Source organism: Pleurodeles waltl, chromosome 3_1 (assembly GCF_031143425.1).
Source record: "Pleurodeles waltl isolate 20211129_DDA chromosome 3_1, aPleWal1.hap1.20221129, whole genome shotgun sequence".
Taxonomy (NCBI): domain Eukaryota; kingdom Metazoa; phylum Chordata; class Amphibia; order Caudata; family Salamandridae; genus Pleurodeles; species Pleurodeles waltl.
The window spans coordinates 1,939,542,015-1,939,565,997 of record NC_090440.1 but is presented as its reverse complement, the minus strand read 5'-3'; the positions used below and the strand labels follow the sequence as shown (position 1 = coordinate 1,939,565,997).

Below are 23,983 nucleotides of genomic sequence, written 5' to 3'. Positions count from 1 at the left end.
ATCAGATTTGCTTATGCAATAATCAAATTGTTTCACTCGCCATGTTGAGAGGATGTATCACTGGTATGGCACATGAGGGTAATTTAGGCATTTCTGCAACCTGTAAAATCAAACAACACTTCTGATGGCCAGGTATAAATAAAATGGTTTCTCAATTGATTGGTAATTGTCCTCAGTGTATAGTGTCAGACATGCCCTGGAAACCACTAATAAGCCTCTTTTACCAGTACAGCTACCTGATGGCCCCTGGGTAAAGGTCACTTTGGATTTTTCAGGACATTTTCATGTGTTACCCAGGAAACAGAAGTATCTGATTGTTTTAATAGATTATTTTTCAAAATGGATTTATTATGATTTTGTGGATTCACCTAATCAGCTATTGTTTTCTTTAAAAGGGTATTTTTGATTGAAGGATGTCCTCGTTATGTTATTACAGACAATGGCATGCATTTTATTTCAAAGGAGATTAATAATTTCATGAGAGATTTGGATAGAAAACATTTACAAACAGCACTATACAGTCCATCCTCCAACGGACTAGTAAAGCTGCATTATCAACGAAGGCATGCAAACATCATTGTCTTCAAATATGGATGTTGTTTTTTTCTTGCAAAATAAAATTGGGCTTATCTTACTACTCCACACTCAACCACAGAAATTTCTCCATTCAGAAGTCTGCATGGCAGAGATGCCAGAACCAAGTTAATACCTGGTTGGTTATAATTAAGTTCAGGTTACAAAGACCATTGTGGGGAAAGTAATCAGAATTATGAAGATCTAAAGCAAAAAGTAACATTGAAGCAAAGCAAACAAAAACAATATTATGACTTGAAAAATAATGTTTATGATGTACGGGCCAAAGTAGATGAAAAATCCCAATAGGGTAATGAAAGGTGAGTCTACATTTACCTCACCAGTGAAAGTGCTTAAAACTACCAAAACATCTATTTTCTTACAAGGAAAGGGGTGGTAGAACAGAGATAGTGTTGTCCGCATTTCCGATGCTCAAGCAAAAATTTATTTTGATTCTTGTCACAAGAATGTTGCTGAGGATTCCATGCTTTAAACAGATGTTCTTCAGCCTGTCAAAGATAAGGAAAGGTTATTTGATAATTGTACCAGCAATCACGGAATGTATGATGGAACAATGCATGCGGGAACCACGCATGCCTCAACAACGCAATCGCGTTGTTTCCACGCAGGCCTTTACCACGCATGCATTAACAACTATTTTTCGTTGTAAAAGCATGCGTAGTAAAGGCATGTGTGGGAATGGCATGCGTGGTTCTATCATCCCAGCCGTACACCTGCCCTAAGGTCCAAAGTACCCCACCCCTAATTCTTAAACTACCCCGACCTCCCGCCCGCCCTAAAAACAAAACTGCCCAACCCCTCCACATCCACCCCTAAAAACAAAACTACCTGACCCTCCCACCCCAACCCTAAAAACTGAACTGCCCCAACACCCGCCACCGAACCTGAGCCCTAAAATCTTCCCTGACCCCCCACCCTATACACAACCGGCCCCCCACCCCTAAGAAAAAAACTACCCAGACCCCCCCACTACCGCCCCTAAAATCAAAACTACCCCGACAACCCCCACCCACCCTGAGCCCTAAAACCTTCCCCGACCCCTAAAAACTACCTCCCAACACTGCCCCAGCCCACTTACCTGACCACGCTCTTTCCTGATCCACCCTAAAAAAAAAAAAATACATCCCAAACCCTAAAAAAAAAAAAAATAGCCCAACCCCCACCCCAAGCCCTTTATCCACCCCCACCCCTAAAAACTACCCCCAGCCCCACTTACCTGACCGCGTTCTCTCCCGATCCACTCTGCCTTAACCATGCATATGTGTAGTTCAGCACATGCGTGGTTAAGGCATAGAAAAAGGCAGGTGCTGTTCCGGCAAGCGTGGTTATGCTTGCGTGGCAAACGTCTGCATTGTTCAGGACGTTTCCCGCAATCAGGAGATAGTTAATACAAATAGTTCATCTAGGGAAAGTGTTGACTTTGTGGACAGATTCGTTTATCACAATGCAAGATCCTTGAGTTCTAGACAAGTGAAGTTACCATGCAAATACCGAGATTTTTAAATGTACTGAAAAATCAAACAGTATTTCAGGTGGTGCATTTTTTGTTTTTGGAAGTGTAATATTGTTTCAAGTTAGGGTTTTTTATAGTCTCAATTTTGTATCTTATTTTATTTTTATAGGAAGGGAGGTGATGTAGTATGCCATACTTATTACTTTAAAATTCATGATGATGTATTAATGTGTAGTACTGTGTAACTGTATCACTGCGTTCCACGGAATATCCTGGTGAGTGAGCAGTTGGCTGATGTCAGTTGAGCCAGTTGACTGTTCACTTACAGGAGGTCTCCCTGGTCGTGGGTTCCTTTGTTGGAGAATAAAAGTAACCTAGTGAATAATTTGTCTACTAGATCGTTTTCACGTGTGCATGTGAAGAATTGCAAGAAACTACACTTTGGATGCTACACTATTTACCCAGGTTTCCTTCTTATAGGGGCAGTCCCAAACTTGTTCCTATCCCTTCCCCTTTTTTCTTGTTTTTTTTCTGTTTCTTTCATAAATGCATATTTTTATTGCCGAAATTATGACATTTTTCTTTTTAGAAGTAGCACTTTATAAATTAACATCCAGAAGTGCCAGTTTCATTTTGATGTTGTGTGGTTTAACACTGTAGTGAGGCCTTTTGACAGGGAACCAGAAAAACAGACAGAATAACACTGTAAAGGGGCACATGCTCTCTCTTGGAAAGCAAGGGACATGCACTGCTCCATTACAAACCTCTTATATCCGGTTCAAGTTGCTTTTAAGTGTTCTGTTTTCAGCAGGCAGCTGAACAATAGATATAAAGATGTGGCACTTGTATCTCGTAATTTATCTGAAATGGTATATGATACTTGATTGTGGACTCGTTTTTAAGCACATGCCTGTGTTCTGCCCCCACAGGTCTTGAACATCAGTCTGCTGGAAGGTGAGACGATAACTGTGGAGAGTATGGAGGGAGTGGAGCCTGCCATCCTGGCCAATGAATCTTTCCTCATGAAAGGTCAGGTGATCCGCAGTCCAACCAATCAAGTCACAGTACACTACCAGAGCACGCTGCCGGGGAGAGCAGGGCAGTTCTACTTCCGCTACCAAGGTAAGCATAGGGTGAGTGTGCCAATGGAGGGAAATGCCCTAGAGGGAGGAAGAGTGGAAGTATAGCCTGATGGACAGAGTTCTTGGTTTGAAGTTATGAACTCATGAACTCAAATTATGCCTCTATAGATTGTGTGCTCTATATTACTGTCACCATTAGTTTGTCGCCAAGTTGCTTTCTTTCTTAACTGTGAGTTAAGTGGTCGTTAAAGCTGCACACGCCTACATTTGTTTCCAAGCAGATATAAACATTTGTATTCTCTGTGTACAGTGGGAGGTGCTCCACATCACCTCAGTAGAAGTATGTGAATGCTCGGAGTAGCATATCAAATGTTCCTCTGTGGTGTGTTCGAATAATATAACTATTTACCAGCACTGAGGCTTCAACATTTCGCCCACAAATTCACCCGGATCCCGTCACTTTGAGCGACCAGTCATAACCACGATCCTCTGTCCAATGGTTCCTGAAGTCTCTTTGTGTTACAGTGACATTAGCCAGAGATAGATTATGCCCATCATTGAACAAAGGGGATCGGGAATAAGCCTGGTGGTAAGTGACATGGGATCAAATGAGGTACCCGTCGTACCTGGGTGACTTTACTATCATGTGGCTAATTAACTGGAGGACTCCAGGTTATAGGTAAAGAAAAAAAAAACTATTTTGTTGAATTTCCCCAGTCTATACATTACATTCATAGCTGAATATAGTAACTTCAGCTTACTAAGGGCCTGATTACCACCTTGGCGGAGGTGATTACTCCGGCCCAAAAGTGACAGATATCCCGTCCGCTGTTTTACATGTTCCATAGGATATAACGGAAGCAGGTAAACTCTATAGTTAAGGCGCTGCCTAGGGTTGTTGTAGGAATATGAGGTTCTCTTAGCTTGGATGTTAGAATCATGGAGTGACATCTGGCACCCTACCAACCATGGCGGGCACTCGGTGCAGTAACAAGCATCTGGCAATTTGATGGGGGTTGCTCATAATGTTGCACGTTAAGCTTCTAAAGGTTTTGTGTAACCGGCACTTGCTGTGCAGACTCATATATCAAAATCAGATTTAAGTTGGATTTGAATGCACTAAAACATTCTAAATATAATTTTTTCTCCATTTGTACCAGCCTCAGTTGACTTTTTATGGTGCCAGGGAAAAAATGAACTTCTAATAACCTAATATTTATTGAACAAATGGTCATGGTAAAACAGATATTTCAAACTCCAGTCGTATTGGGCTCACCAATTGACTAGGGATGGTAACAAATTTCTCAAAAAGTATATCTCAAGGAAGCCTTTAGGATTAGGGACTTCAGAAAATATACAAATTCAATATATTGAGCTTGTTATACAGTAACAACCCAGGTTAACTATTCTGAACCCTGTCATTTTTGCTTCAGGTAGGGGCCAGGCTCGGGTCTGACCTTAAAAAGGAGTCACTCTTTGAGTCAGTGATGGAGCTTGGTACACAACGTGACCTTATAGCCCAGTCTGTTAGCTCAGGATGCAGTGAATTCAGAAGTCAGGAGGGTACTGAACAACTTCATATCCTTGCAAGGTCAGGGATCCTCAAAAGTGGCTCTTCTTCCAGCATCCATTGACCTTTGCTTTTACTATGCCATATGGAAGCTAGTGGCTACTTGGTATACTGCAAAGGAGTGCACCTGCAGTTGTAGCCAGATTCTTGTAAGCATTGTAAACTCATAGAAGACTAGCGGCTTGCAAATTCAGACTTCCAGGAAGGCACTAGGCTCCCCCACTTGGAACTTCAAAACTCTGGCCTAGGACACCAGCTTACATCCACAGTGATTGGCCTGACATTTATATCGGCCCTTTGCCAAGTTCATTAAAATGTTAGGTTCAAGTTTTTGATGCTGGCCAATCAGATTTGAGGGGATTTGCAGGTTTGCTTCAACTCTGCAGGGAAAACAGATCCTTGTCATAGAGGATGATTTTGTAAAATGAAAGGTACACTTGAATTGACATCACTCACTCCAATGACACCACAGGACTCCCCTTGTCCTTCCCTTTAGTACCTCAAAAACCTTTTTGCTATTGAGGGGCTATGGGATGCCCAAATAATTTAGACTAACAGAAAGTAAACAGAGCAATTTATTTTCTGTTCATACCACACCTTCATGACCCCTATGATTAGTGCCAGATGTGCCAAAGGACAACAGCTCCTATCCCTGGCTACCTGTGCTTGATGTCCATGATTCCAGGGTTGACTCCCAGGCAGCCTGGAGTGGAAGGAGGTGGCTGCTGGGTGGAGCAGGCTCGCCTGGTTCCCATCAAGGTGTGGGGTTGCTAAGACGCAGCTCCAGGGAACTTGCAATGGTAAAAGGCGTTGTAAATGCCAATTATAGGAGAAGGATTGCGGGATATGCAGTCCCAGATATCTACCTCCTTTTGGCAGCAGCCACCTGCCCATTTACTACACACACAGACAATGAGGTGGGGGTTCATTTAAGAAGCACTGGTGATCCTCAGCAGTGAGGGAGAGTGGTCCACTAGACTTTGTATAGGAGTGGCAATGAGCAACATCCCCAGGGTCCAGCAACAAAAGCACCCCAAAACCACCCCCACCCTAAACACTATTAAACACCCCATCAAGCTAATATGCAGCAATTGGGTGCCGGACGGGGCAAACATTGGCACCACTTAGGGTTAGCCAGGGGTTGTAGTTTCTAACTGTGGTTTCCTTTGTACCTATTGAAAAAGTATATGCCCTTGACTTGCGGAATCATGAAAGTAGCAATAGGAAAACAACATAAAAGAGCTCTAAGAGTCATGCCTACTTCCGCTATTCCGTCGGCAGCAAATAGGGAGCTGATGGGCTGCTAAGGTGGGACAGTAGGCCAAGTCTGTGATGTCACCTCACTTCCTCTACCATTAACATTTTGGTGAATTGACCTCTATGGGGGCACTGAGAGGAATTGGTATAAGATCCCTTTTGTGGTCTCCACTATGTGTGAAAGGCTGCCTCTGGGAGCACTGGAGATGGTATTCAACTGAATTCTTGCACAAAGACCAAGCCCAGCCAAAAGAAAAATGCACATGATCTTCTGGGGATGAAGGTAAAACAACAGGTTAGCTACTGTCTACAGCGGTGTAATTTCAATTATGTTAGCTTCTTTCCATTATGTTGAAGTTCTCAGATTCCTAAGCACCCATATTTCTGCAGACCCTGCCCCCCCTCAAACTTCTAATATGAAATCTTTGTGGCAGTACCACGTTTTGTGCTGGGATCTGATCCATCGTAGGGTTAGGTGGAAAACTCATTTGGCTTCTGTAAAATAGCCTCCATCTGCAGGGAGATTAAAAAACAAAACTGTTCTTTCTAATGCTGAACACACAAAACGGCTCTAAGAATTAGTAATAAACTAGTGGCGGGGGGTCACATCTGTTAGAGTGTAGCCATCCCTCATGCGCCACCGATTGCTTAACATTCTGCGTAAATTCTGTGAAATGGATTCTATGATTGCTCATTGCCTTCGTGCATTTGTTCAAATAAAAATAATCCATAATTGATTGGATTACGGCTATGCAATCTTTCCAATGAACACTTTTTTCTTCATCTAGTTCTCTTAACTAAGAGGAAGAGCTCCCTTTCAGAAAACTGCCCCCCCTAATGCAGGAGCCTTTAAAAAAATGCCTATCCTAAAGCACTCCTGTGTATTCACTGCTGAAGGGAGAGGCCAAAACAGTCATACCTGGAATAGGGGTGATGGAGAAGATCAAAAAGTCTGGAATGAGAGAATACTAGTAACGAAAATCACTAAGATATCCGAGTATTACCTCCTCATTCAATTCCATAACTGTATGTGAAAGGTCTAGTGAGGCACGCTTAAGCTTTGACCTTCCATATTGAGTTGCTTACGCCAAACATGTGTGGAACACCTCTTAAGGCATTGTTTCAAATTCCTCACGCATGTGAAAAGACCAATTCAATTCCAAGCTCCTTTCCTGTGTGTATCACCTCAAGAGGTGGGAAAATGGCATATAAGGGCATGACCAAGTAGCCTTACAAATATATTATAAGGACTGACAATTCTTGATGCCTACTCTAGAGTGGCATAAAGTGTCACAGAATGTCGTGGAGTAAAGTATCATAGAGGGGAGGGACGTAGAGTGTTGTAGAGCAGAATAGTCAAGTTGAGTTTCATAGAGTGGAGTATCAGAGAGTAGAGTGGTGTATAGTGGAGTAGAGTGGCCTAGTTTTATGTGGCATTGAATGTCAAGAGTGGAGTGGCCAAGAGTGAGTGGAGTGCCATACAGTGGAGTAAAGTGGCATAGAGTGGAGTGACATAAAATGAGAGTACAGTGGAGATGCATAGAGTGGAGTGTCATAGACTGGCATAGCGCAGAGTGGATTAAAGTGAAGTAGAGTGGAGTTGACTGCTGTAGTGGAGTGGTATAGCATAGAGCAGTGGTTCCCAACTTTTTTCTTCTGTGGATCCCCCCACTTTATCATTACTGGAACCAGGGGACCCACAATGAATCATTATTGGAATCCGGGGACCCCCCCTCCACACACACACACACATTACTGGAAGCCGGGGTCCCCGGCCTAAACATTGTGGATGATATGAAGTGCAAAACAATACACAATAAAATACAGAAACAAGCATTCATCAAATACATACACAAATGATAACACAATTTATTTAATTAATTTGCAAACAAATATATATGAACAATTACATTTTAATAGGAAGGTTGGAGCTTTACTAAATTCAATTGAAGCCACTCATTGTCCATACTATATTATTTTTAATGCACCTGCACTGATCCCACAAATCAATCTGAGGATACTAATTTTATTTTTAGCCTCCTAATGCAAATTCCTTGACATTTACAATACATTTTAAAATGTTCAGTTGTATAGTTAGCCAGTTTATTTATGTACACTTTATTAGTCTATTAATATTATTTAATTTTGTAAGCAATTGCGGACCCCTTGAGGAGGCTTTGTGGACACCCAAGGGGTCCCCGGACCACAGGTTGGGAACCACTGGCATTGAGTGGAGTAAAGTATAATAGAGTGGAGTGGTGTAGCGTGGAGTGGCATAGATTGTAGTAAATTGGTGTGGAGTGTAGCAGAGGGGAGTAGCACAGAGTGTTTTGGAGTGGAGTAGAGCAGCATGGAGTGCATTAACATAGAGTCAAGGGGTGTAGAGTGGATTGGTACCGAGTGGAATATGCATGTTCGGGTAGTGCACTGTCATTACAGACGACACATTTTCAATTGAAATGGCTATTACATTTGCACATATATACAGTTGTACTTATAAAACTATACGGCGCAAAAATGTTAATGTGTGGAAATGGCTCACCTAGAGTATTGATTTGTAGTGGTTATATTAACATATTTTTTCCAGCACACTTAAGAATTACAAAGAAATGTGTTTTATTTGGTCTTTCCTAAGTCTGACATGTTCTGCAATATTTGCACAGTTCATTTACAGACATTTAAATGTTCTGTGCTAGAAAAATGCATTTCCGTTCACACCCCAGATTGTCCGATAAATCCTCTCACTTTGAAGGCAGAATAAAAACAGAAAACACCAAGCTCCCTCGGAAGATATACCCTGACATTCGACCTCCGTCTTTGAATGCACAGCAAATGTGACAAGACAAGAACAAAATGTAAATACCTGTTTACAGAAAGCGAGTACTTATGGAAGAATACAGTAAACAAACTCTCTTCCAGGGATGGACAAAGACATGCTGGGCAGCCTAAAACAAATAAAACCAGTGAATAGAAAGCAAGCAAATGAGAGTTACAAAGCCAATAGTAAGCAATTGGTAAATGCATTCTTCCATCGGCTTTCAGAATGACCCCCAAGAAGTCTATAGCAAGCAGATAGCTGCACTGTCTGCTAGGCTTCAGCCTACAAAGGAGTTCTGGATATTTTTCTGCTCTGAGCACGTGTTCCATTTCACCTCTGTGAACAGAAGCTGGTTGCACTGATGCTGTCAGTTCATGTGCCTCCTCTAAATTCTGCTGTTTTGGTTTCATTGATGTCACTGATTATGCCACCTTCTCTGATAGCACTGGCCATGACCTGTGAGTGTATGAGGTGATGTAATTCCATGTATTTGCAACACTGCTGTCACTTCATTACACTGGATTTCTTTGGCATAGGGAGTGATGCTCTCTCCATGGGTTCACGGATGTTGCCGTTTGCTTTGCCTGAATTAACATTTTTTTTGTACTAAATTCAAGATTCATCTTCCTAAGATTGCATCATTAATACCACATACTGTGGTTGCTCGGCTAACGTCATCTTCACTGCATTACTAAATTCTCTTCCTGCAGTTACATTAATGCCCTTAATTCCTATGGGTCTATCACTGATGCCATTTCATAAGGTTTCCTTAATGAGGATCTTATTATGGGTCCATTGATGGCGTCATTTCAAGTGACTCCATTACTTGATTAATTCTGGATGTAGTTATCCAATTTGGCACTCGCACTAAAAAGGCAGCTTGCCTTTGCGTTTCCTATTGTTCGTTTTAGCTTATGTAGCTGCTGAAATCTGATGTGATATGATTAAAGGTGTGTATATTTATAGACATTAACAGGTAGCCATGTGATCAGTCACATTTGCACTGGTTGGCATTTTGATTCCAGAGTACTAAAGTGTGTTCTCTATAAAGGTGATCGTTCTTCCTTGTGAGTAGCAGCAGCTCCCCATGTGCCACTAGGTTCAGAAAAACGTGACAGTGAAAGAGGGAAAACGAAGTGATATATTAAAAATAATACCTTTTTACCAAAGGACTGTAATAGCAACAATAGCGAGGAGGGAGGGAAAGAGATGAGGCGCAAGAATGGTCATCCTCAGAAATCCGCAGAAACCATATTGAATGTCCACTGAGGCCTGCCGTACAGTCCTGCCGTCAGCACCAGGGACAGCTCCAGAGATACCCACAACCGTGAATGACGCATACAGAACCACATTCCATAGGAGAGAACTGGCACACTTCTTTGTGTGTACACGCCCGATGAAAGGAGATTGTGCGTACTGCCTTTAGATTAGCAGCATCCCATTAGATTTCTTTACATTTGCCTGGGGTCATTAGCCTTCACCTTTGCGTCGAAGCTGTTAGTAATCATGTCTCTGGGCTACAGTCTTCTCAGATCCTTTGTAGGGTACTATTAATTTAATGTTTATGAAAAGAGCTATTTCTTTTTTATGCCTCTAGCTGAACAATTAGGATGGCTCGTTGAGTGAAATGCACTGAGATACACAACGATCTACAGGGTAAGAGTTTAAATCCTAGAAATTCTGGCGCAGTCTTTGACCCTAGTATCAGTAAGTCGAGTACTACTAAGGCCCTTGATTACAAGTAGTGCAGAGCAGAAATCCTGTTTGGCACACAATTATATGTTGCCCAGCGTTCCCGCAGTGGGAACACCAGACCTGATTTTACTTGCTGGGATTTTGGCTGGGAAAATTATTTTCGGGAAATGCCCCCTCTTCGAACTTCAGCCAAGAAACAGGGGGCACATGTAATGCTCCTCCCCTGCCAAATCACATCTTCCTCCTAACTCCCTCACACACATTTACCGGCTGCTCACGGGTGGTAAATATCAGCATTAAATGCTACTGAATTGAAATTCTATGCTGAATACCAACTGGAAAAAGGTTCTGCACAACTATTGTAAATTCCCTGTGGAATCTGCAGAGATTCCAGCCCCTCACGATCTCTGCAAGTAGGAAATGGGGTTGTTAGCTGAGGGGGATAAATCTCTACTCAAGCAAAAGCCACAATCCACCCCCACCCTACCCATCCCCCCCACATACACGCACATACATACACACCCATACACAAGCGCATACACACATTCACCCACGCATGCATACATTCATACACACTCACAGCAACACTCACAAACATACATCCAGGCACACATGCAATCGCACAACACAACATGGATGGGGTTGAGTGCATGAGTGCAGGTATGTGCACACACACACCCACTCATGCACACACACATTACACACGCATGAACGCATTCAAACACAGTCACACACACCCCCACACACGCACACAACACTCCCACACCCCAATACTGTCGGAGAACCAGACTAACCTGCTTGCAAGGGGTCCTCCGGCAGGAGACGGGACGCGGCGCTGCTGCCAGCAGCAGCGTCCGCCAGCAAAACACCGCCAGGCCGTATCATGGAACATGATATGGTAGGCGGTGTTTTTCTGGTGTGGCGCTGCTGCTGGCAGCAGCGCCACCTTACCTCCGTCCACCGCCATGACCGTAGCCGGAATTCCAACAGCCTTCTGGCGGAATTCCAGCTATGGTCATAATTCCATGGATGGTCGGTAGCCACGGCGACGGTATGTTGGTGGCCATCGCCGTGGCGGTAGGCGACATTTGCCACCAATGTCATAATGAGGCTCCTAGTCTTGCAAGACTGGGACGGTGTTGAAAGTTATGGCAGACCACAGTGGAGCACGATTTGGATACAAAGAAATGAAGTGGGCAGGGTCCATGGTTAACTTCGGAGTTAGAATTTTTTTTAATGAAAATGTCTTGAAAATGTATAGTTCAGTGGGGCAAGGCAGCCGGCGGTGTCCATGAAAGAAGCGTTGTCATCGCACAGCCTCTGGACGAAGTTGCAATGAATGTTTCTACATTCAGGCCCTCATTACGACCCTGGAGGTCCAAAGACTGTCAGGGCCGCTGTGGCGGTGTCACCGCCAATGGGCTGGCGGTGAATACCACCAAATTAGGAGTTTGGAGGTTTGGCTGAAGCCAAACTGCCGAGCCTCCACCTATCCTGCCACATTACTGCGTTCCGCCGGGCTGGTGGTGAGCACCGCCAGCACCATGAATGGCGTGATACCGCTAGGGGTATCACAAGGTGGAAGCCCGCCAGCATTTTTCTGCCAGTTGCACCGCCAGAAAAAACTGTCGGTCTTCCATCCTGGTGACAGGAATAAGCATTTCTGTTGCCAGGATACACTTGTGCACCTGTCCACATACCTGCACTCATGCACTCAACCCCATCCACAAACACTCACTCACCCCCACCCACAAACACTCACTCACACAAGCAGACACGCACCCACAAACACCCTTCCGCATTTGTGACATTCTCACACGCAGACACACACACACACACACCCTCCCCTTTCGGACAATCCACTTGCCTCATCCATCAAGGAGGTCGTCTGAGAAGGGATGGGTCCTGGCGCTTCCATTGGCAGCAGCGCCTAGCCATCTGGACACCGCCACACCATATTACGGGTTGTAATTCGGTGTTCGGTCTCTTTTTGGCGTGACGGTACTGGTGGTGGTACCACCTCTGCACTGCCGACCACCAGCACGACTGGTCTCAGAATTCCACCCGATTTCGGGCGGAAGTCAGAGATCAGTTGTATTAGGGCAGTCTTAAGACCGCCAGCACTGACCGTACTGCGGCGCCAGCGGCTCCGGCGGTCTTTGGAAAAGAACGCCAAAGTCGGGATGAGGGCCTTAGTCTCTTTTTTGGAAGTCAGAAATCTCCAAGAGTGCAAGGCTGTAGCCGATGTGGGCTCCATGAGGCTGGATACCCCTTCGTCGAGGAGCCATGGAACAGGATTTGCTTCTGTGGCGAAGGACGCAATGAGAGCTATTGCAAAGTCAGGCTGACCAGCAATGTACCTTAGGCATATCAGCGAGCAGGTTCTAGGAGCACCTTTTGGCTGGAAATGTTTTAAGTCACAAGTTTGGGATTTTAGCTACCCAGGTACATTTAGCACCACTTCCTAGGGTCCAGGATTGGGGGGGCACCACTTGGAAGGTCAGAACTCATTCAGGCTGGACCCAGGTGAAGGTTCAAGATGGTTGGAGCCTTTCTGTTTCTGAGGTTCTAGCAGGAGGCCATCCAACTAGCCCTTGGAATCACTCTGGTAGTCCTGGTTTCAAGAAGAAAAGCACGTCTCAAGCAGGAGGGCAGTCCTCTGAGGACACAGGGCAGGCTTCAGGTAGAGGGCAGTCCTCTTGATGCCCTCTTGCTCTTCTTAAGTACACAGCAGGCCAAAGGCATTAGAGCATTTCTCTGAGAGCTCTCCACAGTCCAGAACTGAAATAGAGAGTAGGTCTGGGGATCCTAATTTTATATCTGGTGCCAGTTTTGACGTGGAAGAAACTTCTATGCCCCCCTCCCCCCAGATGAAGATGGAGTTTCCTTTCTCCCTTCCCTGGTCCCAGGATGTCTGGGGGCACAAAAGGTTAGAGTGAAGTTCCTTGAATTTAGGCTGAGGCAGCTTTTTAGATGTACAAGTGGGCCTGTACACAGCTCCACTGCCCCACCATCCTGCTAGGATGGACAATCATGCCAATGCCCAATCCCCTATTGTCTGGCTGTCTTGGAAGAGGAATACATAAAGGCCAACTATACCTAGACATGTGACAGAGGAGGCAAGCTGCAGGCACCAAATGGTTAGCACAAAAAATGATAACTTTCTAAAAGTAAAGTGGCATTACAGAATTGTGACTTAAAATCTGAATTTACAATTAAAGGGGGTTTTAAATTACAATGCCTGAGACACCAAATTTGAAATTCCCACCTGCTCCCAATTGAAATTTATCACTCATTAAATGTAATAAGTTAACCCAATGTACTCCAATAGGAGAGGTAGGCCTCACAGTAGTGAAAAATAAATGTGTGCGTTTTTCACTACCAGGACATGTAAACTGAAAATTACATGTCCAGCTTTTTAAATACAATGCACCATGCCCTGGGGCAGTGGTCTCCAAACTTTTTAATGCTGCGCCCCCCCAGTTGAAAAATAAAAATCATTGCCCCCCTCATAATTTTTCACAATTATTTTATAAAGATGGCAATGTTTAAATATGTCTAAACCTATTTAAACATTGCAGTTAAGTACTGTTACTTTTTAAAAAATGCAATAACATGCTTCTGCTTAAAACAAAGGCCTGTTATCTGTATAATGCTTCTTTTGGCCAGAGTCTGGCGCCCCCCCTGGGACCACTTAAGGCTCCCCTAGGCAGGCCCGCACCCCAGTTTGAAGACCTCTGTCCTAGGGGCTGCGTAGAGCCTACTCTAGGGATGAAATATATGCACTGAAAAAGGAGATTTAGGCTTGGTAAAAGGTTTATTTTGACATCTTGAACTGGTAGTGCAAAAGAGCACACAGGTTGTAATGGCAGACCCGAGACATGATTTGAGGAGCTACTTAAGTAGATGGCACAATAAGTACTGCATTTAATTTACTAGCCCTGGGTATATGCTATACCACTTTACTAGGGGCTTATAAGTAAATTAAATATGCCAATCAGGCGTAAGCCAATTTTACCATATTCTAAGGAGTGAGCACACGCACTTTAGCACTGGTTAATAGTGGTATGTTGCAAACAGTCCTAAGGCCAACAAAAACGAATTCAGCAATGGGAAGACCACCCTAAGGCTGTCAAGCCCTAGCACTGCATATACCCGTTCGGAATTTCATATTACTATAATTTGGGCATCATTTGGGTAATAAAAGAAACTGCAGAAGTATGGTACATAAAAACAAATTCTTGTTATTGTAATTAGCTTGGGAAACATTTCTGTTGTGTTGTACCTAGTTTATATCTGCACAGCTCCTCCCGTACGTTAGCATCAACTGCTGAACTATAGCTACCTCTGGAGAGTCGAGGATGCTACACAGATCTGTCTAACCACTGCAAACTTAGGGGCTCATTTAGAGTTAGGTGGTAAGGGAACGACTTTCAAATTTAGCTAATGTCCCTTCTGCCTGCCATGAAGCCTCCTTCCGGAAAACAAAGTCCTCCACCCTGGCTTGGTGCATTGACGGTGCCTCCACCACCCCCGCCATTTCGCAGCCGACCCATTGTCCTATAAATGACCCTCAGAGTGCTCAGAATACTGGGCCAATAAGGAGAACGTGCCCTACAGCCTTTGAAAATGCCGGCGGTCTCCTGCACCCAACAGAATCTGGAGGAAAGGCCTAGCATTACCAGTCTGAATGAGTGATGGGGACTGTAAATCCCTGCCGAGTACTGACATTAAACCGCTCAGTCTACGGTACAATTATTTCCTGGCCTGTAATGGGGTGAAGTGTGGGTGGATCTCTTCAGTGGCTCACTCATAACATTTTATTGTAAACATCTGCTGCTTGTATCAAGGGTGTCAGACTGCAGCGGGGGTGTTGAGCGCCGTGCTCCGGTAATGAGCTCAGGGCTTCCAGTAATGGGCCGTTTTCCTTCTCTCTGCATCCTGCCTTGGGCTGTGAATGGCCACTGCGTGATGCGAAGGGCCAGCAAGACCCGCGACGAGAGGTGCAAGGCTGGTAGAACTCATAGCAAGACGTACAAGATTGACAGGAACCGCAGCTAGAGGAGTAAGTCTGACAGGACCACCAGTGAGAGATGCAAGCCTGGCACGACCCATAGCGAGAGGTGCAAGGCTGGTATGACCCCTGGTGGGACATGCAAGCCTGGCACGGCCCACAGCGAGAGGTGCAAGGCTGCCAGGACTCGAGGCAAGAGGTACAAAGGTGACAGGACTACCAGCGAGAGGTGGAAGGCTGGCAGGACCCTCAGCAAAGGGTGCAAGGCTGGCACGGCCCTGAGCAAAGGATGCAAGTCTGCCAGGACCCACAAATAGATGTGCAAGGCTGCGAGGAACTGCACAGAGATGTGCAAGGCTGCAGGACCCACAGTGAGAGGTGCAAGGCTGACTGGACTTGTAGCAAGAGGTACAAAGCCGACAGGTCCGCCAGCGAGACCTGCAAGGCTGGCGGGACCCGCAGCGAGATGTGCAGGGCTGCCAGGACCTAGAGCAAGAGGTGCAAGGCTGCCATGACCGGAAGCCAGTGGTGCAAGCTGGCAGGACCCACAATGAGAGGTGGAATGCTGGTAGGACTCAAAGCAAGACTTACAAGGACGGAAGGACCCTCAGCAAAAGGTGCAAGGCTGGCAGGACCCACAGCTAGAGGTGCAAGGCTGGCAGGACCCACAACGAGGGGTGCCAGGGTGGCAGGACCCACACCAAGAGGTATAAGTCTGACAGGACCCCCAGCGAGAGATGAAAGGCTGGCAGAACCTGCAGCAAAGGATGCACTTCTAGCAGGACCCGCAGCGGGAGGTGCAGTGCTGCTGGGACCACCAGTGGAAAGCACCAGTTATAGATGCAGTGCTAGAAGGACAACCAGTGGTAGGCATGGTGCTGCTAGACAGTGCTGGAGCAGTGATGGCATAGCAGCCATTGTTATACACAGTGCTGGTAGATGCAGTACTGGAAAGGACTGCCAGTGGCAATGCAGTGCTAGTGGGCTCACCAGTGATAAACAGTACTGGCAGATCATGCATGGATAGGCGTAATGTGGACAGGACCACCAGAGGTAGATCGGGCAGGACTAGCAATGGTAGAAGCAGTGCTTGGAGGTCACCTAGTGATAGAAGCAGTGCTGATAAGACCAGGGTGATAGACAGTGCTGGCAATAACCCGGGTGACGGGCAGAGTGCCTCACACTGACAGACAGTGCTGTCTGGACCTTCAGTGACAGATATATAGGCTGCAGTGCTCATTGCTGTGGTGCCCGTGACAAAGAGTAGCTACGCTAACACGTTCAGGCCTGTGGATGTCAACAGTGAAGAGTGTGTGTCATTTGGGGCAGTTGTGACAGGTGAGGAGCCACAAAGGTGCAGATCCGTAGAAGTCCCTGTGATAGGTACAGAGCCATAAAGGCCACTGTGCCAGGTGTGGAGCCATAACGTCCACCGAAATAGGTGCAGAGCTATAAAGGCAACTATGATCAGGACAGAGACAGAAAGGCCGGTGTGATAGGCGCAGAGCTATAAATGGAACCATGATGCAACTATGATCAGGACAGAGCCAGAAAGGCCGCTGTGATAGGCGCAGAGCTATAAATGGAACCATGATGCAACTATGATCAGGACAGAGCCAGAAAGGTCACTATGACAGGCGTAGAGCCAGGAAGCCACTGTGGCAGGCGCGGAGCCATAAATGGCACAGTAACAGGAGCGAAGCCAGGTGCGTAGCTACAACTGGTGCAGTGCACCAAGGGCCAATTCAACCCTGATAATTGCTGTATTTTATTGGCACAACTGTAGTGAAATGGGCCATATTCCTTGTTTGCACCCAGGGCCATTGGCTCCTGCTACGCTACTGTGCGGAGCCTTGAAGCCTGCTGTGAGAGGTGTGGTGCCATAAAGCCCACTGTGATAGGCGCAGAACAATAAAGCCCACGGTGACACGTGTGGATCCCTACAGACCACTGGGACCAAACCAGTGCCACAAAGGCAACTATGACCAGTGCGAAGCCATAAAAGCCACTGTGACCGGTGCGGAGCAATGAAGCCCACTGTGACATGTGCAGGCCCTGACAGGTCCAGAGGGTCTGTCTCCATGGCTTGTTGGTGACCTGGCCCAAGGAAGGCAGGTTGTGCCAGGGACAGGCTGGGTTGACTGCGATTAGATTTGTTTATTTAAGTATCGCACAGAAAACTCTACATTAAACATAACACGCTTACCATAAAATACCATAATAATAAACAGTCCAAACCTGTGGTCCAGACTTTATTTCTGTGGGAAGTGCAGATTTCTGAATAAGCCCAGACATGGAAGTCCCCCACAGATCCTGGGAATTATCCTCAGATGTTTTTCTGTGCCAATAGAATTACTCTCTTTACCCGAATTTTCAAATAAGGAAAGAAGCGTGGAGAGGGTAGGAAATAAGGAACAACACTAGCCATGGAGCAGTTGAAGTTATTAACTGACAGTGCAAGTCGTGAACCGTGTTTTTGGATATGTAAACCATATCTTCAATACTGATAAATGACGTTTTAATAAAAAAAAAAATGTAAAAATATGTAACCCTAAATATCAATTATTGGAGCGAACAAATATACATGTATACGGAATGCATCAGTAGAAACTACGTTAGATATCATATAGCATTATAGATGGTAACTGTAATGTTTTTCACTTAGGGTTTCACAGTGACATGAAATAGACAATTAGAGTGGTGCTTAGGTTTCCTTTGATGTCCCTCAGAACCCCAAGGTGATAAACATCCCTGTTACAGATAGTTAAAAAGTGAATAACTTTAGGTTATGGATAGCTCCCACAATCATCTTTCCCAGCTTTTTTCTGCTACATAGGGGCAGAGAGGTAATGGGGAGGCATACATAACATAGCTACTCCTCTCTGTCCCAGATGTAAAAAACAAAAAAATTTTAAAAAAAAGAAACTGCCTCCAGCCTTCCAATTCACCACTCCCTGTGCCATTTCACCTGCCCACACTCCCCAAAGCTGTGCTCTCTGCCCCCATCAAAGCAGAGAGCCAGGAAAGCATTGAAAGGCTCCCAGCGAGCCCTGCCAGAACAGCCTGGGATGCTTTTATTACTCTTGCTACATCATGGCAGTGAGTAACCAGATCCAGAATCTTTTAGCTTCCAGTAAGAACCATAACTAACAGATAAATAATATCTGAGGGAGATCGGTGTAAGTTGAGAGCAGCAATATAGTGCTAGGCGTACCACCATAAACACCATGAGATGAGACTTGTGAAACTCCAGGCGGTGGTCACCCAGAAGATCGTGTTACTTATGAACATGCTGAGCCGGATGGCCGCCATCTTTTCCAACATGTTTGAAGGCAAACACCAGCTGGCGAAAGAGCAAACATTATTAAGCATGTTGGGGCACAGAGGGCTTCGTAGCAGGGGTCGCACCCGATTTTTTCAGGCCTTCTGCTCCGCGCCTAGGTTGCTGACTAATTGGATACTGTTTTAATCTGTTCAAAAGAAACCCTTTCTCATCTACAAGCCAGACGCCATGTTTTTAATTTGCTCTCTCTCCGATATCATTAGCTGCTGCTAAAATGGCGCTGGGCCTTTGAAAATAGAACTGATTTATGAATTTGCATAGTTCGATTCAAGGTATAGGGACGAGTTCGGCACACAATGATGTCAAGACAGCATGAATAGCGTTTAAAAGCTCTCTCAGCAGATGTTTACTAACACAAGTCATTCTTCTTAGCTATGTTAATCACTTTTAATTAGTCAGTGTCTCTTTTACAAACGAGAAAACTGTATTTTGCCTAAGGTCCCTCTACCAGCGCAACCTCTTATGTCTGGCTGGGGCGGAGTCGTGTTTCTGGCCACACCCACATGTAGGGAGAAATTCCTTAATTGGCCAATAGGAATCTATCTTCGAAGCCCCGAGAAAAAAGGTAGAATAAAGGAACATGCTAACTTTGCCTATGAACCTCTACCACAACAGCCCTAAGTGAGTAGACATGAAGCCTAGGAGTAGTATCAGGCACACACTAGCTTCAGCTTTAACAGGCCGTTATGGATGGGGCGGAGTCAGTAAAATGCTATGCTTGTGTCTTGAGAGCTATAGATCCTGGGTCCGAACTGATGAAACATCAGTGATGAGGCTGAGAGGCCACCAGGGCAAGTGTCTGCTCAGTCATCTATCAAAAAGTTTTCCAAGATTATAAAAGGACTTTTGCACAGCTAAGCTGATCAGTGCTTTTTAGATCGAGCGCGCAAGTGCTCTGGCCTGTTGTAATCTATCTGTGGGCTTTTAACCACGCTCTCCCATGCCCATCACTATCACTCGTTCATGGGCTTGCCTTTCAAAAATCCTTTGCTATCATTGGTAAATGCTTTACATTTGTCCTTCCTTGGGGCAGTTTAGTTACTGCGTTGGCCATCGACCCTGTACATGGATAATTGCACTTTTGGCGATACGTTTAACTGCAAGCAAACTTTTTTCCTTTTGTGTCTCTCCTTCCTGCTCATGCTCATGGCGGCATTGGCGCTTTGAATCGTCTCGCTTCTGTCAACTGTTTTATTTTTCATTTTCAATTTATGTGGCAAGAAAAGTCCAGTTAGGAATTTAAAATGCTAAAAGCTCTAACTTGAGCAAACGCAAGACCCATTCCATTGCAAATGCTTGTTAGGTCTGGCTACACTCCTTTAATATGCTCTTAGAGTGAGGTTGACTAAGCTCAGAATTGGGGTGCAATCCAAACCTATAGGAATTGCATAGAGAAGTGGTGTAACAAAGGTCCCTGCAGCTCCCGCGATACAGGGGAGGGTGGGATGAGCTTGAGGGGGCCCTCTCAGTGCAGCACCCTGGCATAAGAGCTCCTGAGTGAGTCCTCCATGTATCTTTGCAGGGGGAGCCTCTCCAGTTTTGTTACGCCACTGGCATTGAGACTAAGTTAGACCAGTACAGAGGGTATTTACTATATGCTGAAGAAACATATGAGTGGCACCAGATTATCCCCATAGATCAGTGGTATCCAATCTTTTTAATGCCGCACACCCCCAGTTGAAAAATAAAAATCATTGGGCCCACCCATCAGAACTTTTCACAATTATTTTATAAAGATGGGAATGTTTAAATATGTCAAGACCTATTTAAACATTGCACTTAAGTACTGTTACCTTTTTAAAAATGCAATAACATGTCTCTGCTTAAAACAAAGCCCTATTATCTGTATAATGTTCCTTTTGGCCAGAGCCTGGCGCCCTCCCTGGGATCACTTGAGGCCCCCCTAGGGGGGCCCGCCCCCCTGTTTGAAGACCTGTGCCCTAGATGGATACCCAGCCCACTCTCATCATTTGGCAAGCACATTGCACCAAGTCATGATGTTACAAAAGCCCGACTGACCATTCTGTGGGAAGAGACAGGAAGCACTCTCAGCATGGTGAAACAGACAGCGGCAACATGAGTGACCTGAAGGGAAAATGAAACATTAGATTCAAACAAAATACTACTGAAAGTGTCTGTTTATGGTTTGATCCTACCTCAGAAAGCCACCAAGGAGACCAAAGACATGGTTCCAAACATTTTGTCACTGTTAACCTGGAGTCAGTTACTATTTATCCAGATGGCAACTGCAGACATGACGGTACAAAAGCGATCTTTGGGTGAAGACGTTATCTGGGATAGATACCACATTCTGAGAATTACCGGCATGGTACATAATTTTAAAGTAAAAAAAACGGTCATAGCTAAGAAAGGGGGAATGTATATATTGTATAGCATGGGTCTAAGTGATAAGCCCTAAGAGATGTCTCCGGTAACCATGGTAGTAGAAGACTGAAAGGAAGGGAGAGAGATACATTGTATCCTGTCTCATGAAAAGTGTTTTAGCCAGCCAAGAGCAGACTTACATATGCAGATGTCGAAAAGACAGGGGAGTAGTACAGAGTCACAGACAGAGTCAAAGGCCACAGAGGGCTACCCGGGCCCAAGATGGTGTAGGTAAGGCTGTAGCTTCAGGGGGGTATTGGGGTGTTACACCCCCTAATACATGTATTTTCTGCTAAATAATTGGGTACAGGTGCGTTCCGTCGGGAACGGCGAGGTGTCTGTCAGATTTCAAGTGGAATTTTTACATACACACAGACAATAACGCACACAATCTTTCTCTCCCTCTCTGTTTTGAAAGTCTACAAAAATGTTGGTTATTTTACAAAATAATGTGTTTTCTCTCCCTTAGTACCCTTACCAATGCACATTCATCTCCATTTCCACTGCTTCTTTAGCACCTCACATGCACCCAGCTTGCCATATGATGTTTTTAACATTATGTGCCATTATATGCTAGCATCATTGTTGGAAAATCTGAATCTTAAGGACCAAGCTACACCCTGGGTATGGGGATGACCCATAAACAAACAATCGGGTGCTGCATAATGAACCATCCAAATCAACAGAATTAGGGTATCAACTGCCAGAGAGTCAAGACTGGTGAAGATGGGGTTAAGAGTGTAGCCTGCCTTATAGGAGGAGGTAACCTTTCCTCAAGGCCAATAATTCTCAGCTAATCCATTAGTGTTACAGACTCAGGGTCACTAAGTTTTTCAGGATGAAAATTGAGATCTCCCAAGACCATGAAATTGGCAGTTTCTTTTAAATATATAAAGGGAGATGAATTCAGCTACCGGGGGACCAGAAATGGCTCTCAGCCCTGATGGTTCACAGATAAGAGCCCCCGTGAAAGTGGTGATTAACCTTAAAAGTGCATAGGAGACATTCTCCACTGAAAAGAGAGTGACTTCGATAATAGTACAGGGGAAATGAGATTTTAAAAATTTGGCGACTCCACCTTCCAGTTTACGGAGGCTTTCTTGGCGGATTATGGAATATACCAGAGGAATCGCAGAAAAGTAGTGCATTGTTCTGTTTGTGAGAAACAAAGTTGAAAATGTGCAATTGGTGTTTATGAAAGGACCAATCATTTATCAGGGAACCATTAGAGGTGGGGAGTGAGCCTGTTAAGATCCCAGCAGGAGAGAGCTGCAAGGTTGGAGCATCAACCTCCGTGCTGTAGTGGCGTGCTAAGAACCAGCAGGAGCTGCAGGAAACTGATGTAGAGAAGAGGGTGATTGAGGGATGAGCAGGTTTTGCTTATGTGAATTATTGAGAATGCACAGCTCCTCAGGTGTATAGTAGTAATTAGGAAGGGTGGTGGGAGAACCAGCGATTCTGATGCTAGGCAGTCTGGGCACAGGTGGGCTTGCTTTTTGCGCAGCTTGGACGCACCACTTTTATGCCCACTGCTTAGTTACACGGGTGCATGAAAGAAATAGCCAGAGATGAAAGAGATGGGCGTGGCTGAGCATCAAGGAACAGGACTCTACACTGCTCACTTTGAGTCTGTTTTCCGGGTAAAACCAATGGGGGGGGGGGGGGGTGAAACACAAAACAGAGCCCAGCTGCTCCAGACTCGAGCAGCAAACTCCCTTGCCTCTTAGTCCTTCTGGGAAAATAAAACAGAAATTAAAATAAATGCGAGAAAAGTGTGAAATCATAAAAAGAATCTGTAAATCGTAACCAGAAACTGTAACTGAAATGGCAACAGATCATACAGTTTAGTGCTTGCTGCATTACAGGCCAGTTGTTCGGTGGTTGACATATTTCTAGATGTCAACAAAATAGGTGTTTCTGAACTCACTTGCCTTAAATGCCTTACAGATTTTGCCTGCTCCGAGGCATTATGTGCCATCACAACCCAGCCTCCCAAGCGAGTATCCATCTCCCCAGTGCCCCCACAAATGGGTCTTTGGTGCCAATTTCAGATGTTTCCCTGAGTCTGCTCAGCATCCCACAGGGCCCCTGGCTCTTCTCTGACTGAATGTGTAGAATACCGCTTTAATCGGGTCATTCGGGGAATCTGTTCCTGACAAATTAGCCTCAGAGGAGCTAAGCCATTGTTAGCAACTGGGTAGAAAGTAGAGTTGGGTCTGTGTTCGGCACTGAGAGCACTATCCCATGTACAAAAGCAGCATTGCGGTGGATTTTAAAGGAAGCTCGGTTTTTGTCGTTTGTCAGCGTCGTTTGGTAGATGTAGATCATCATAAAAACTGGATTAAAAACTTTAAAAAAATACAAGGTTCGGTATTCGAGTGTCTTCTTTGAAAAATCAGAATAGTTGACTTGCTACGTTAAGAGTTTCGGAATCTTTGCCACTGGGAGCCAAGGGTTTTTAAATAAATGACTGCAGCATACACAACTCCACGTGTGAAGAGTCGGCAGACACGGAGCAGCAGTGACACCTGGTGGTCCATCAGAGTAATGTGATAATTGAGAGATTGGTCTCGGGCATCGTTATTCCCTAGAGGGGTTATAGCAGTGGCACACAGTGGCCACTCAGAGTATTACATTGGCTACGGTCTTGCAGAGGTAGATGTGCACTGGTGCAACTCTGATAATATTTAACCTCTCATAACATGTGCAGGAAACAGTTTAGAAGGGTTCTTCCAAGTTCTTTTGACTGTATTTGGGGCTTTCTGGTATTTT

At 45.0% G+C, this 23,983-nt stretch overlaps 1 protein-coding gene across 1 annotated transcript in view; it reads left to right on the top strand.

Annotated features, from left to right (window-relative positions):
- The window catches only part of SEZ6 (seizure related 6 homolog), an 823,732-nt gene that overhangs the window by 565,751 nt on the left and 233,998 nt on the right, over nucleotides 1–23,983 (top strand). The window contains exon 4 of the mRNA XM_069226215.1: nucleotides 2,977–3,169. Within this exon, the coding sequence (XP_069082316.1) occupies nucleotides 2,977–3,169 (193 nt within the window). The remainder of the gene's footprint in view (nucleotides 1–2,976; nucleotides 3,170–23,983) is intronic.